Below are 13,574 nucleotides of genomic sequence, written 5' to 3'. Positions count from 1 at the left end.
TAGTTAGCCAATTTGAATTAGTATGCCATCCTACAGCTTCAAGCATAAAAATAACGGCTGAGTTTTTTCTTTCTTCTATTGACATTTTTTAAATATCTCATTGTTTTAGGCGACTTGCCGAAATCATTGTCCTTTGCTCAATTCGATCGCTCCCAATTGTTCATGAAATGAAACCATTGAATCAGAATTCCATTCTTCAAGGATAACGGGAGTTATATTGCTAGTTATATGAGCTATTTCGTGCCGTTTTACAAAAAAGGACGACAATGAATCGATCCTGATGTCACACTCAAATGAATTTTCGCTCCCCCATACGTTAAATCCATTGGTCAATAGTCGTCACGAGCGCAATCGTTTCAAACCAAATCAATACCGCGTTAACAATTACAATTGCAATGGTCGTCTCCAAAAGCGCCAGCCACTCATCACTTCATCAGATTCATCAGGGATTTCCATTAGCATCGTTCTAACTTCCGCGGCTACAAAGCAAAGCCAAGCCGACGATGTATAGATTCGCTTCCCAGTTAGTCCTGGAGCTTTGGGTAATAAAAATTTCCTTGATTTCCTTGGACATATAGCATCATTGTGCCTACCACGCGATATACGAATAGGGGAAATGGCAGCTTTGGGAAAGAAAGCTCTCTATAAATAACTGTGGAAGTGCTCATTGAACACTAAGCTAAAAAGCTGGCTCTGTCGCAGTGGGGACGCACAATGGGGCAGATCGCTGTTTTCGACGGCCAAAACCTCTAGTACTCTAGATATGCACCCTAGAGGTTTGGTGTCTTCGACAAAGTGTTTTGGAATAACTTGTACTATATTTTGACACATTCAGATTTGATCTAGATAAGTGAAAACTGATCTAGAACAGTTTTATCTTTTGATAGGAGCGTCCTAGCAAAAAACTTTCTTCTGCAAAGTTGTTCATTGAAGCATTTTTGACATTTCTTCAGAAGACACTTACACTCTATCACTGACGTGGATTACGATATATGACAATTTAGTAAAAACAGTCAAAAAATCGATTTTGACCATTTTTTCATACAAAAAATGTGTTAAAAAATATTTTGTCACCAAGTCTCAGAAGCTTAACTATAAGAAAGTAAATTTACTTCATTTACTAGCAAAATTTTCAGATTTAATTATATTTTTGGTAAAAACTGTCTAAAAATAGTGTTTTACAAAATCCAGGATAACTCATAAAACGGCAGATGGCGGCAGCTAATTTTTTGTATACGACTAGCCAAGAACATAAGTTTCATTGTCGCGAAAAAAGAAGAGTGGGGCCACGTGGGGCTTTTTTGTTGTGGTGGTTTGAAAACTTGATGAAAATATGTTAAAAAATGTTTATATTTGAGAAACCTTTCATGAATTTATATTTTTAAAAAGTATTTCTAAAACATATTGCATGTTGACGAAGTGATTTAAAAAAGCCATCACCAAACTGGTATCGTATAATATGGCTTTTATTAATCATAATACTATTACTCTAAAAAAAATCAAAGGATAGATAGATAGGTAGATACACATATGGGACAAATTATATTGAATTCCGTTTAAAAGTTTATTGAAATACCAGTTTAGAGATGACTTCTTCAAAACACTTCGTCAACATGCAATATGTTTCAGAAATACATTTGAAAAATAAAAATTCATGAAAAGTTTCACAAATATAAGCATTTTTAACCATAATTTCATCAAATTTTCAAACCACAACAACAAAAAAGCCCCACGTGGCCCCACTTTTCTTTTTTCGCGACAATGAAACTTATGTTCTTGGCTAGTCGTATACAAAAAATTAGCTGCCGCCATCTGCCTCTTCATGAGTTATCCTGAATTTTGTAAAACACTATTTTTAGACTGTTTTTACCAAAAATATAATTAAATCTGAAAATGTTGCTAGTGAATGATGTAAATTTACTTTGTTATAGTTAAGTTTCTCATACTTGATGACACAAAATGTTTTAATATTTTTTTTTATGAAAAAATGGTCAAAATCGATTTTTTTTCTGTTTTTACTAAATTGTCATATATCGTAATCCACGTCAGTGATAGAGTGTAAGTGTCTTCCGAAGAAATGTCAAAAATGCCTCAATGAACAATTTTGCAGAAGAAAGTTTTTTGCTAGGATGCTCCTATCAAAAGATAAAACTGATCTAGATCAGTTTTCACTTATCTAGATTAAATCTGAATGTGTCAAAATATAGTACAAGTTATTCCAAAACACTTTGTCGAAGACACCAAACCTCTAGGGTGCATATCTAGAGTACTAGAGGTTTTGGCCGTCGAAAACAGCGATCTGCCCCAGTGTGGGACGTAATTCCAAAAATAAGACCATCAGATTATCTTATTTTTGAATGACTCTCTTTCATTGACTCATTCTTCTCTTTCTGCTTCCGTTTTGTTCCAGGATCCGGACGCGTCGTACGACATCAATGGAAACGATTCGGACCCGATGCCACGGGACAATGGCGACAATAAGCACGGAACGCGATGTGCGGGAGAGGTCGCAGCTGTGGCCTTCAACAACTACTGCGGCGTCGGAGTGGCGTACAACGCCAGCATCGGAGGTAAGAATGGAACCAATACTATGGAATTCAGGTTGTGGATAATAGAGAACAATGCCGATATTTTGTGTTAGAAGTTACCTAGACTTTGGTATGGAAGGAGATTCCCAAAACAGTAAAATTTTCCATAAAAAACGAGCATGAAGCGGTATACTACACCGCTACCACAGGCTGTCACAATTTAGAAATTGCTCATCGTTTTACATCTGTCAATCGCGTCCCCAAGATTAATGATTGGAACAAATGCGACGTTTCGTGGGAAAAGGGTTACCTCTGCGGTCGGCCATCTCCGTCATCAATAGAGAACGGAGCGGATTTCTCATTGTGTTTACACCGAACCACCATTGGGTTGTGTTCTTGTCGTCATCGGTTGTCGGGCTGTTGGTTCAGCGGCCGACGGCGGCGAGACCGATGATTAATTGATTCGTAAGAAATTTTCGCGTTTGCCCGATAAATAACTAATCGGTTCACTGAGCCGAATGGCAGCGAGTGGCGTGATGTGCGCTCGCCGGGTGATCGATGATGGTACGAGAGGGTTCATTTGTTCGATTTGAAAGCAGGTACACGGATTTTGGGGTTGGTCCAGTGAGTTTGTGATATGTTGTTTAGCAAGAAATTTTGAGCCTTCAATTACCTATGTAATGATTTATGATCTGTATAATATGTGGATTACAGGGCTGGCAGCAAGAGACCTTGGTTACTATTACTAAAGCTTCAGAAAACACCCCAGAATTTCATTTTTGCCTGGAAATCTTCAAAAAATTCCTCTAGCAATTTTCCAACAAACAGTTTTTTTTATTTATTTTTTGATTTCTTTATTAGTATCTTTCCAAAAATTATTAATTTCCTATATCTAGGTATTCTGTGTTATTAGACAACACTTTCATCCTAATTTGGTAAAACAAATTTAAGATTTTATTAACATTTTTTAACAACATATTACATTTCAGATTTTCTACAGGTGAGTTGATTTCACCTGCTTATAAGAGAAAAAAACACGTTTTCAGTTTTCTTAACCTAACTTAACCTAAACATATAACGCATTTATCGTGGCAATAGTAGATTGTAACGATTTTTGCCTGAAATTATTAATTATTTTATTTGACATTTGTACCATGGAAAGTCATCAAATGATAAATACCTTCGATCAACTTAATGAAATCTGTGAGATTGATCTAGAAATTCGACAAAAATACCAAGTTTTGTCACATTGGTAATTATAACCGCATAACACTCACATTGAGATTATAAATGTGCCTCGTAGTTCACCATTTTGAAAAAGTCGTTGCAGTGTTGTGTTGTGTTGTAATATAGAATCCGTCTTCAAACCTAAAAATTAAAACGCAGGCATGATAGAGCGCTCTCCGTCGCCAATCAGACGACAATATATCTAAAACATCGTTTTTTCGACTTCCAGACTGAGAAAGCCATCCGAAAGTAGAATTCTAGTTCCAGTCGAAATTGCCATTACCAATTTATTATATCAACATTCAGAAATTTAAGTCCAATAAAATCGTGCTATACATAAAAAAATGTGCTCTTTCGATGAAGCTACAAAAACTGCAATTTTTGACGTTAACTACGTTTTACGGCAATATACTGGGTGTCAATTGGAAATTTAAAATGTTGCGACCGTCACGAAATTATGTAAGATTTTAAATACTTATAACTCAGCCATTTATCGGTAGATTTTCAATATTTTCCCACCAATAGGTCGGAAATTTATACAACATTTTACTCAAATCGAGAAAACTTGATTTTTGACGATAGACTGTCGAAAATTAGGAAAATGTCGATCCCTTTCTTACACAACCAAACTCGTTCATATTGTCTTCCACGATACCTTTGGGTTGGCTATTGCACTATGAAAGCAGATCAATTTCTGCTTCTTCGCGCATTCTTCTTTTGACGTTAACTACGTCTTACGGCAATATACTGGGTGTCAATTAAAAATCTAAAATGTTGCGACCGTCACGATATTATGTTAGAGTTTGAACTAAAGGAAGGCTGCAACAATGAGAATCGACTAAAATTCAACTGCAAAAAATCACTTGGCGTAGTTAACGTCATGCGGTCGTCTCTTGTACACAACCCCCTCTGATTTTTTCTACACTAAACAACTCAATTGTTTGGCATCGGTTTGTATTAGCATCATTCACTGCAATGCTGGGAAAATTGCAGGTTCTCACAGATCAAAGCTTAATACGATGGATACTAGCACATCACCCTATACCTTACTCAAAACCGAACAAAATGTCACTTAAAATCCTTTGTGTTTGGGCCTTTTTTTTGCTTCTTTGGTTTTCTTAGTTTATGGGCAGTTTCTATTTAGCACCTGCTAGGCATCTTTTTTTGTTCTTGTTTTGTCTGTTTCTGTTTTTTCAGTCTCTAAAAATCATATTTTAAACCCACTCAGTCACTACCAGCCCTGGGATAATTACAACTGAATCAACGAACAAACTTTTATTTCATTTATGGCTATCTTAAAGATAATCTAAACGTTTAAACATAAAGCTACCAATCTAGAGATTGATTACCATTGGTCATTCCACATTAATTGATTCCCTCCTTCCATTTGTTTCACAGGAGTTCGCATGCTGGACGGAACTGTAAACGATGCCGTAGAAGCGAAAGCTCTGGGCCTAAATCCAGACCACATTCACATATATAGTGCATCCTGGGGCCCCGAGGACGACGGTTCTACCGTTGATGGACCCGGGCCATTGGCTCGAAGGGCATTTATTTTCGGAGTGACCAGTGGTCGACAGGGAAAGGGTTCAATCTTCATTTGGGCCTCGGGCAACGGTGGCCGGTATACCGATAGCTGCAACTGCGATGGATATACCAACTCGATCTTCACCCTTTCGATTTCCAGTGCCACTCAGGGAGGGTAAGTCGCTTCTATAAAGTTTCCAATCGGATTTTTATTTAATCTAAATCAATTTTCCCTCTTCAGTTACAAACCTTGGTACTTGGAGGAGTGTTCATCAACGCTTGCCACGACCTACAGTTCCGGAACGCCAGGCCATGATAAGAGTGTAGCCACCGTTGACATGGACGGATCGCTACGACCAGATCGTATTTGTACCGTTGAGCACACGGGAACTTCCGCTTCGGCTCCACTGGCTGCCGGCATTGCTGCCCTAGCATTGGAAGCAAATCCTTCGCTCACATGGCGCGATATGCAGTATTTGGTGGTATTGACTTCCCGTCCGGAACCACTCGAGAAGGAATCTGGATGGATCTTGAACGGTGTGAAGAGGAAAGTGAGCCACAAATTTGGGTACGGATTGATGGACGCTGGATCGATGGTCAGCCTGGCAGAACAGTGGACGAGTGTGCCTCCGCAGCATATCTGTAAGTCGCGAGAAATCAACGAAGATCGGCCCATTGAGGGATCCGTTGGATACACGCTGCAAACGCACATGGACGTTAACGGCTGTGCCGGAACGGTTAATGAAGTTCGATTCCTGGAACACGTCCAATGTAAAATCACCCTTCGATTCTTCCCTCGGGGGAACCTTCGAATTCTTCTAACATCTCCAATGGGAACGACCAGCACTCTCCTATTTGAACGACCACGTGATGTCACCAAGTCGAACTTTGATGATTGGCCATTCCTGAGCGTCCATTTCTGGGGCGAGAAGGCTGAAGGTAGATGGACACTTCAAATCCTGAACGGCGGACGTAGACGAGTCAGTCAATCCGGTATTCTTACCAAGTGGCAGCTTATCTTCTACGGTACCGATTCAAACCCTATCCGATTGAAGAATGAAGCTCAACGGGGCTCGATTGCCAACTACGGCAACGTGAATCCGTTCGTATTCCCAACGGAAACGGACATCAATCAACCTGCTCTCAGCGGTGCTGGAAACTATTACCAATCTGATATCTACTCCAACTCGATGAGCTACCCGTTCTTGTTCACCGGAGCCGGCAGTGGCATAGACAAAACAGTAACCACTTTAAATGGACACAACATCCCAACGGCTCAGCGGGAGAATGTTATGGCCGATTCCAACAACAAACTGGTCGTTCTGCACGACTGTGATCCTGAGTGCGACTCCCAGGGATGCTACGGAAAGGGGCCCACTCAATGTGTGGCCTGCAAACACTACCGCCTGGATAAGTAAGTCCGTCCAGTTATCAGTGTAGCATATTGCTGAACTGCATGCAACAGTTTTCAGCCACCATTAATCAAATATAACTTTTCTCTTTCCCACTCCCACATTTTCAAACAGTACCTGTGTCAGTCGCTGCCCACCGCGAAGTTTCCCCAATCAGGGTGGCGTTTGTTGGCCGTGCCACGAATCCTGCGAAACGTGCGCTGGAGCCGGCCAGGATAGTTGTTTGACCTGTGCCCCGGCCCATCTGTACGTTACCGATTTGGCCGTCTGCCTGCAGATCTGCCCAGATGGGTACTATGAAAGTGAGTACACCGCAATTGGTTCGATAATTATGTTTCCATAATTTTGCAGTACGGTAGTCACATGAGTTTGCCGCTCGGATGCACCTTACCGCGCAAATGCAACTGCAAAATTCATCTTCATTAATTGGGTTTTCGATTGGTTCGTGTATTCTTATGCGTGGTTGGTTTTGTTTGTTGGGTTTGGATGTTTTCCTGTATAAAATGGGTAAAAATCTAGAGTAAAACTTACGACTGATATAAAGGTGTCATCAATGCATCGCATTCATCACGGACCAGTGATGTGGAACATAAGAATTTGTTGCTTGGAGAAATTTTAATCAATTTCATGTCAATTCTACCGCATCATAATATGATGGCTGAGTTAACTCTTATCAGTGATTTCAATTGGAAAATTTAGTTTAAAATGGGAAGAATCATTCAAAATTGAGTACCTTCTGCTCTAACATAAGAAAAATATATCAATCTATATTTAGCTATTCCACTTATCTCTGTTTTTGACAATATTTCTTGCAGAATAGAACGGTTACACCATGAGTATGTACAACTTGTACTGTAAAAATCATGATTCTTCAACTTGTTACGTAAACCACTATTTCTGCGAATAGCGTTAGCGTTAGCGTAGTTACGGTAGATTGGATACTAGCAACATTCATGTTTCTCTTTGATAATCTCATTCAGACTGCTTTCAGGAACAAAGCCGGGGAACAAACTTTGATCCAATCTTAAACAAGAATAACAAAAGCATTAATATTGCTATTCCCGGCCACGTCCATCTTTACCGCAACTTGAGATAGGGGAAGGAAATGTTGATGTAGCACTATGAGTGGGCACCGACTAGCGACACCCTTATAAATGCTACGGAGGTGGATTTTGGGATAGGTAAAGAATGTCAGGATTCGCCTGAAAAGCTAGCGAAAGACCAAAGACAATTGTTGTTTAGGTTCTGTCAATTTAATCTTTTGAATGCCGGCGTTCAAAAACGAAAACATTTGTTTTATTTAACGCATAGATAATTATGTTTTAGTTTGTTGATTTATTACTGAAATATAAACTCGTTTTGTAATTAAGATGTTGAGCTTAATGACCTGCTCAGTAATAAAAGCAGTGCCGATCCCTCCTGGGTCATCGGAAAAAGGGGATACGTGTAAATACGAATAAAAAAAGTAAACATTGCACGAGAGATATTTTCTGCTCAGCCATTTGCAAGCAAAACCGATCAAGATTCATCTAACAAAAAATATAAATAATTGTAAAAACAAAACCAAAAAACATGTATAAGGAACAACCAAACGTTTTCAGCAGAAAAAAAACGCGCAAAAAATATATAATAATTAAAAAGCGTTGAGAATCCAATGTACACTTTAAAAAATTCATGTGTGTGAAAATGTATAAAATAAAATTTAATAAAAGAAATAAAATAAAATTCGTAGATGGCGCGAGTTTTTTGTGCCGCATGTAAATTTAAAAAGCGAGAATCGAACCCACACTCCTTGACACGATGCGGCCAAATGCTTGGTAACACTAACCACACGGCCACGAAGCCCACAAATAATTGATGACACTTGATGATGTTATGGATATATTTCCTAGATAGTCGTAGAGGTAAACGCGCATCTATTCAGAAACCCGATGCTGGAGGTTGGTGAGTTCGAATCCCGCCGTTCAAGGATCAACATTTTTATTACAGGCTGGAAGTTTTCTCATCTTCATAAGGCGTAGAGTATCTTCGTACATGTCACGCGATATACAGTGCAAGAATGCACAATTGCTAAGGAAAGCCCTCAGTTAATAACTGTAAAAGTTCTCATAAGAACACATAAGCATAGAATAAACCTCTGTCCCAGTTGAGACGTTACGTAGCTCTTCCTATTTTTGACAAGAATCGTGAGGAAGAGAGAAAAAACAAACGATTTTTGGTCGCAAGTGTAATCGTGGGTGCTTAAATCTCAAAACAATTTTTGTGTGTACATGATTCAGATTGGGCGACTCTGAATCGATATTTCTAAAATCGATGTTTTCTTTCCGATTTGTCGATTTATTGAATCTAAGTTAGGAGAAATTTAAATGGTGATGAACATTTTTTTTGTTTCGATTAAACGTGAAAAAATCGATTATTATTTCCCGATTAATTGATGAAAAGTTCTAAAATACAGTCAAACCTACATGAGTCGATGTTCCATAATTCGCTATCAACTCATGGTATGGTCCAAAAAAAAAACAAAACAAAATTTAATGGTTACTATGATGGTCAAACAACTTTCAATAACATTTATGTCCCATAACTGGGTATTTCCATGAGTCAATGGTCTCATCAGATATCGGCTCATGGAGGTTTAACTGTATACTTATAAATTTCAAAAGTGAGTGTTTAAAATAACTGGGAATTCGAAAGTAAACTCAAATTTTTGTTTTCATAAATTTGAAGCGTATTTCGAAAGCGAATCAATTATGGAACGAAACTTTCACAATTTGCGTTTACTCCGATATCTTTTAGAGAAATATTTTCAGTTTAAAATGAGTACAAGTGTAAGTCTGAAATTGAAATTATGAACACTCGACTCGCAGATATATTAGTAAGGGTAAAAACAATTGATCGTGTAAGACAAATTAGACTAGCATAACAAACTAATTAAACGTGTGAACAAAACAGTTTTCCCTTGAAAAAAGCCACAACAAAATGCCGAAATGGGGGGTCCGTAGCCTTGAGGTTACGCTTCCGCTTCATAAGCGGAAGGTCATGGATTCAATTCCCAGCCCCTCCAAAAAATAACCCGTCCAGCCACCAGAAGACGCCGCACGGAGGACTGTGCTTAGAAGGGGAGCACATCCATTCTCCGTCAGTTTCAGATGGTGACTGAGACAAACTTGACCCACTTCGCAGGCAGCTAGCCTCAAACGACTCAGGAACACGGCAAAACGAACCACCGCGAGAGCAATGGACTATGGCTTATGGAAATCGATTGGACCAACAGCTCTCACTCTCCTACCTGTTCGGTGTGAGAGCAAAAAAGAGCGGAAGAGAGTGAAAGCAGATGTAAATATAGATTAGTTAAAAATAGAACTGTATCGGTAAGGAAGATACAGATAAAAACTGATTCCGGCACAGTAGTGGCCATGAGCACGGAGTGCCTTAGAAAAAAAAAAAAAAAAAAAAAAAAAAAAAAAAAAAATGCCGAAACGCCGGGTAAAATAATACGTTCGCGGATTAAAACTGAGATAGCCAACCAAAAATTTATGAAAAATTTAAAGATTACCAAAATACAATTCATTGTTGTGTTACACGATGTAGAAATCTGTAACTGATTTGCGATTACTAATATTTTCGGTCTATTTTATTTGATGGTTTTTCCCTGGGAGGGAGACAAGATATTACACACGAAATATGAAACAAGATGCAAGATAAGTCCCGCTTACCAAAGGCGAGCAGCTGGAAGATTATTAGAAGATATCTCGCATTATTCAGGATTGCACATCAGAAGTCAATGCTAATTACGTGTATTGCACTTAGTTTTTAAGTATGTTAATTAAATCACACGTTATTGACGAACGTTGTCACGAAAGAAAATATCATCATGTATCTACCAAGGGCTACCCATGTAATCAATTAGCGCTTTAGTTTGTCCTGCACGCTAATATAACGCTATTATAGAGCTGGTATGCTCTATATAACTCATATAACAGCCCTATACGGTCGAAAACGCGAATTAACGGACTAGTGATTACTTGAGTATGGTTTGGAAGTGCATCTCGACGGATGGTAGAAGAGAGATAAGTCGTGAATCGCAAGACAGTCCCATCTGCATTTTTATCAAAATTTATCTGATGTCAGTTTTCAACATATTTTCTTATGCTCTTTCAGCTGCACTAACGAGGCATGCTGGCAACACATTTCTCAATCTTATTCCAATTGCTTATGGAGGGCTATTTTGGAATGAATAGCCATCCAATCAGAGTTCAGAGTTGAGAAGGCATGAGAACTTCCATTGCCGGCCACGCCCATCTTCTCCATCACTGGGATAGGAAAGGATAATGATGATATGATTTCAAGGATGTGGAGGGGTGGGTGGGTGAGTGAATGATGGTCTAGGATTCACCATAAGCGAGTGATTGGACCGGGTTATGACCATTGGGAGTGGTATTGCTAAGAATGGTTATTTGCACTCCATAGTTATCCGATGGTCCAGGGGTTGGAACACCGGAATTTCCTGGCTCTTATCATAGCCTAGGCTTAAGCGCCACTAATCGCTCACATCATGTTGGATTGTCCCATAATGGAAAGTTACCACAGAAAAGCCCCACTATAGATTTCCTCACCGCGTAACTAATCGGTATCGGAATGAAATTCAATTTGTAAAAATATAATTAAAATTCCATTTTTTTTTTCTAAATGTACTGGAGTTTTTTGAATATATGTTTGGAAAACGAGTTTGTAAAGTTCATTTTCTAAATGCTTACTTTTTACAGATGGTACTGACTTGCGATTCACGGCAGTTTAGTAAACTTTTGCAAAAACTACAAACTAAATTAGTTTCAAACTAATTTGTTTCTTTCTGAACTTTCTTAATAAGTGCTGGCGTACTGAGCTTCCGTAATCCGGGGGCAACTTGATCAGTGGGGCGAGTTTGATCAGGTCGGTACCAAAAAATATTTCCTCCGAAGGATGCTAAAAGCTTCGCTGGCACCACAGACATTCCATGTTTACTAGTTTATGGATGTCTAATGATGATGTTGCACTATTTCATTTTTATTAGGTGTAAAGTTCACTAAATATCACTTATAATAATCCCCTCTTAGACTAAATAAATTTATTAATTGTATTAAACTTCTTTGTGATAATGCGATTTATAATAAAACACTTAAAGATTTGACTCCGCTCTTGATCACGGCTCAAGCTCGAATAACTACTTTATTCAGTTCATCTCGTTGGAGACTTATACATATCGATTTTACCGAAAGCACTCTAAAGACTTTTGACAGAACATTACAATTCTTCGCTTTCTAGAAAATTCTTACATAATTTTATTGTTTAATTTATTTCAGATTACAAGCTTACTTGTGTGTGTTTCAATAATTTCAACAACTTCGAATTCGTTTCTTCTCAACGATTAGCACTTATTATTGTATCAGGGGCCCAGATAGCCGTAGCGGTAAACGCGCAGCTATTCAGCAAGACCAAGCTGAGGGTCGTGGGTTCGAATCCCACCGGTCGAGGATCTTTTCGGGTTGGAAATTTTCTCGACTTCCCAGGGCATAGAGTATCTTCGTACCTGCCACACGATATACACATGCAAAAATGGTCATTGGCATAGTAAGCTCTCAGTTAATAACTGTGGAAGTGCTCATAAGAACACTAAGCTGAGAAGCAGGCTCTGTCCCAGTGGGGACGTAACGCCAGAAAGAAGAAGAAGATTGTATCATATATTTTATTTATTTTCTTCGACAGCATCATGGATTGCGCTAGCTTTGGATCTTGTGAGAATAGGACTACGCATCTGTAGATATCTTTTCTTCGGTGGTGATTCGATCTCTTCTCTGGCGGTTTCTTGGAATCCAAAAAAATCATCTTCGACTGAGACACTCCTTCGTCTCTTGGTCGATGAATTTGTGCTCATGTTGAACATGACTTTGCCATAACGTCTAGGTCTGTGCACCATTTTAAGCTGATGCCGATGTGCCGCCAACTTGTGTCCCTTTAACGAAATCTGGAAGATATTATTGGAAAGTTTTTTAATGAATTTAGCCTCTAACCATCTGGGCAAATCTCTTTTGTCATAGTTTTTATAAAATAATTTATCCCCTGCCACCATATGGTCAAAATCATCTGGAGGCTCGTGTTTTCCTCCTACTTCGATATCTATCGTATGTTTGGGTGGATTTTCCTGAGAGTGTTTGTAGGTATACCGTGGATTTATTAAATCCACTAACATTATGGGTTTGAACGAAAACACATTTTCTGAAGGAAACTTTCCTTCCCTACCAAGACAACTATTTCTATAGTTGATTAAAAATAGGTTCAATCGGTCCTCTATATTCAAAGACTTTGTCTTCTTGTCTAAAAGAATTTTTTTTAGAACATCCTTAGCTACTCGTACCATTCTTTCCGCCTGACCATTGCTGGCAGGGTTATAAGGAGGGCTTTTCAAAACTTTGATGCCTTGGTGTTCCAAAAAACTTACAAATTCGCTGGAATTGAAGGGCGGTCCTCCATCTGTGACTATCACATCTGGTAAACCGAACCTAGCGAATAGAGAAATAAAGTGTTTAATTACTGCCTTTGCGTTAGTACCATTTCGCATTATTTCTATTTCAAGCCACTTTGAATAGCTATCAACAATCAACAAAAATGTTTTCTTTTCAAAATAAAAGAAATCCGCGTGTATTCTACTAAAAGGGCGTTTAGTAGGGATCCACGTCTCAGTACATTTGGCTTTCGGTACAACCGCCATTTTAGCACACAATTCACAGCATTTTACATAGTCTTCAATATCTGCATTGAGCCCTGGCCAGTATACAGCTCTCCTAGCCAGTTGCTTCATCTTAACTAGACCACTATGATTGCTGTGCAATAGTTTAAGTAT

At 38.7% G+C, this 13,574-nt stretch overlaps 1 protein-coding gene across 2 annotated transcripts in view; it reads left to right on the top strand.

Moving 5' to 3' along the window:
• LOC5573800 (furin-like protease 2) overlaps nt 1-13,574 on the top strand; it is a 1,094,423-nt gene that overhangs the window by 1,014,008 nt on the left and 66,841 nt on the right. For both annotated transcript variants that reach the window (XM_021848509.1, XM_021848508.1), the window contains exons 6-9: nt 2,411-2,570; nt 5,154-5,457; nt 5,524-6,696; nt 6,809-6,996. In XM_021848509.1, coding sequence (XP_021704201.1) covers nt 2,411-2,570; nt 5,154-5,457; nt 5,524-6,696; nt 6,809-6,996 — 1,825 coding nt within the window. The remainder of the gene's footprint in view (nt 1-2,410; nt 2,571-5,153; nt 5,458-5,523; nt 6,697-6,808; nt 6,997-13,574) is intronic.

This window comes from Aedes aegypti, chromosome 3 (assembly GCF_002204515.2).
Source record: "Aedes aegypti strain LVP_AGWG chromosome 3, AaegL5.0 Primary Assembly, whole genome shotgun sequence".
Classification (NCBI taxonomy): Eukaryota; Metazoa; Arthropoda; class Insecta; order Diptera; family Culicidae; genus Aedes; species Aedes aegypti.
This window is presented reverse-complemented; position numbering and strand designations above follow the sequence as displayed.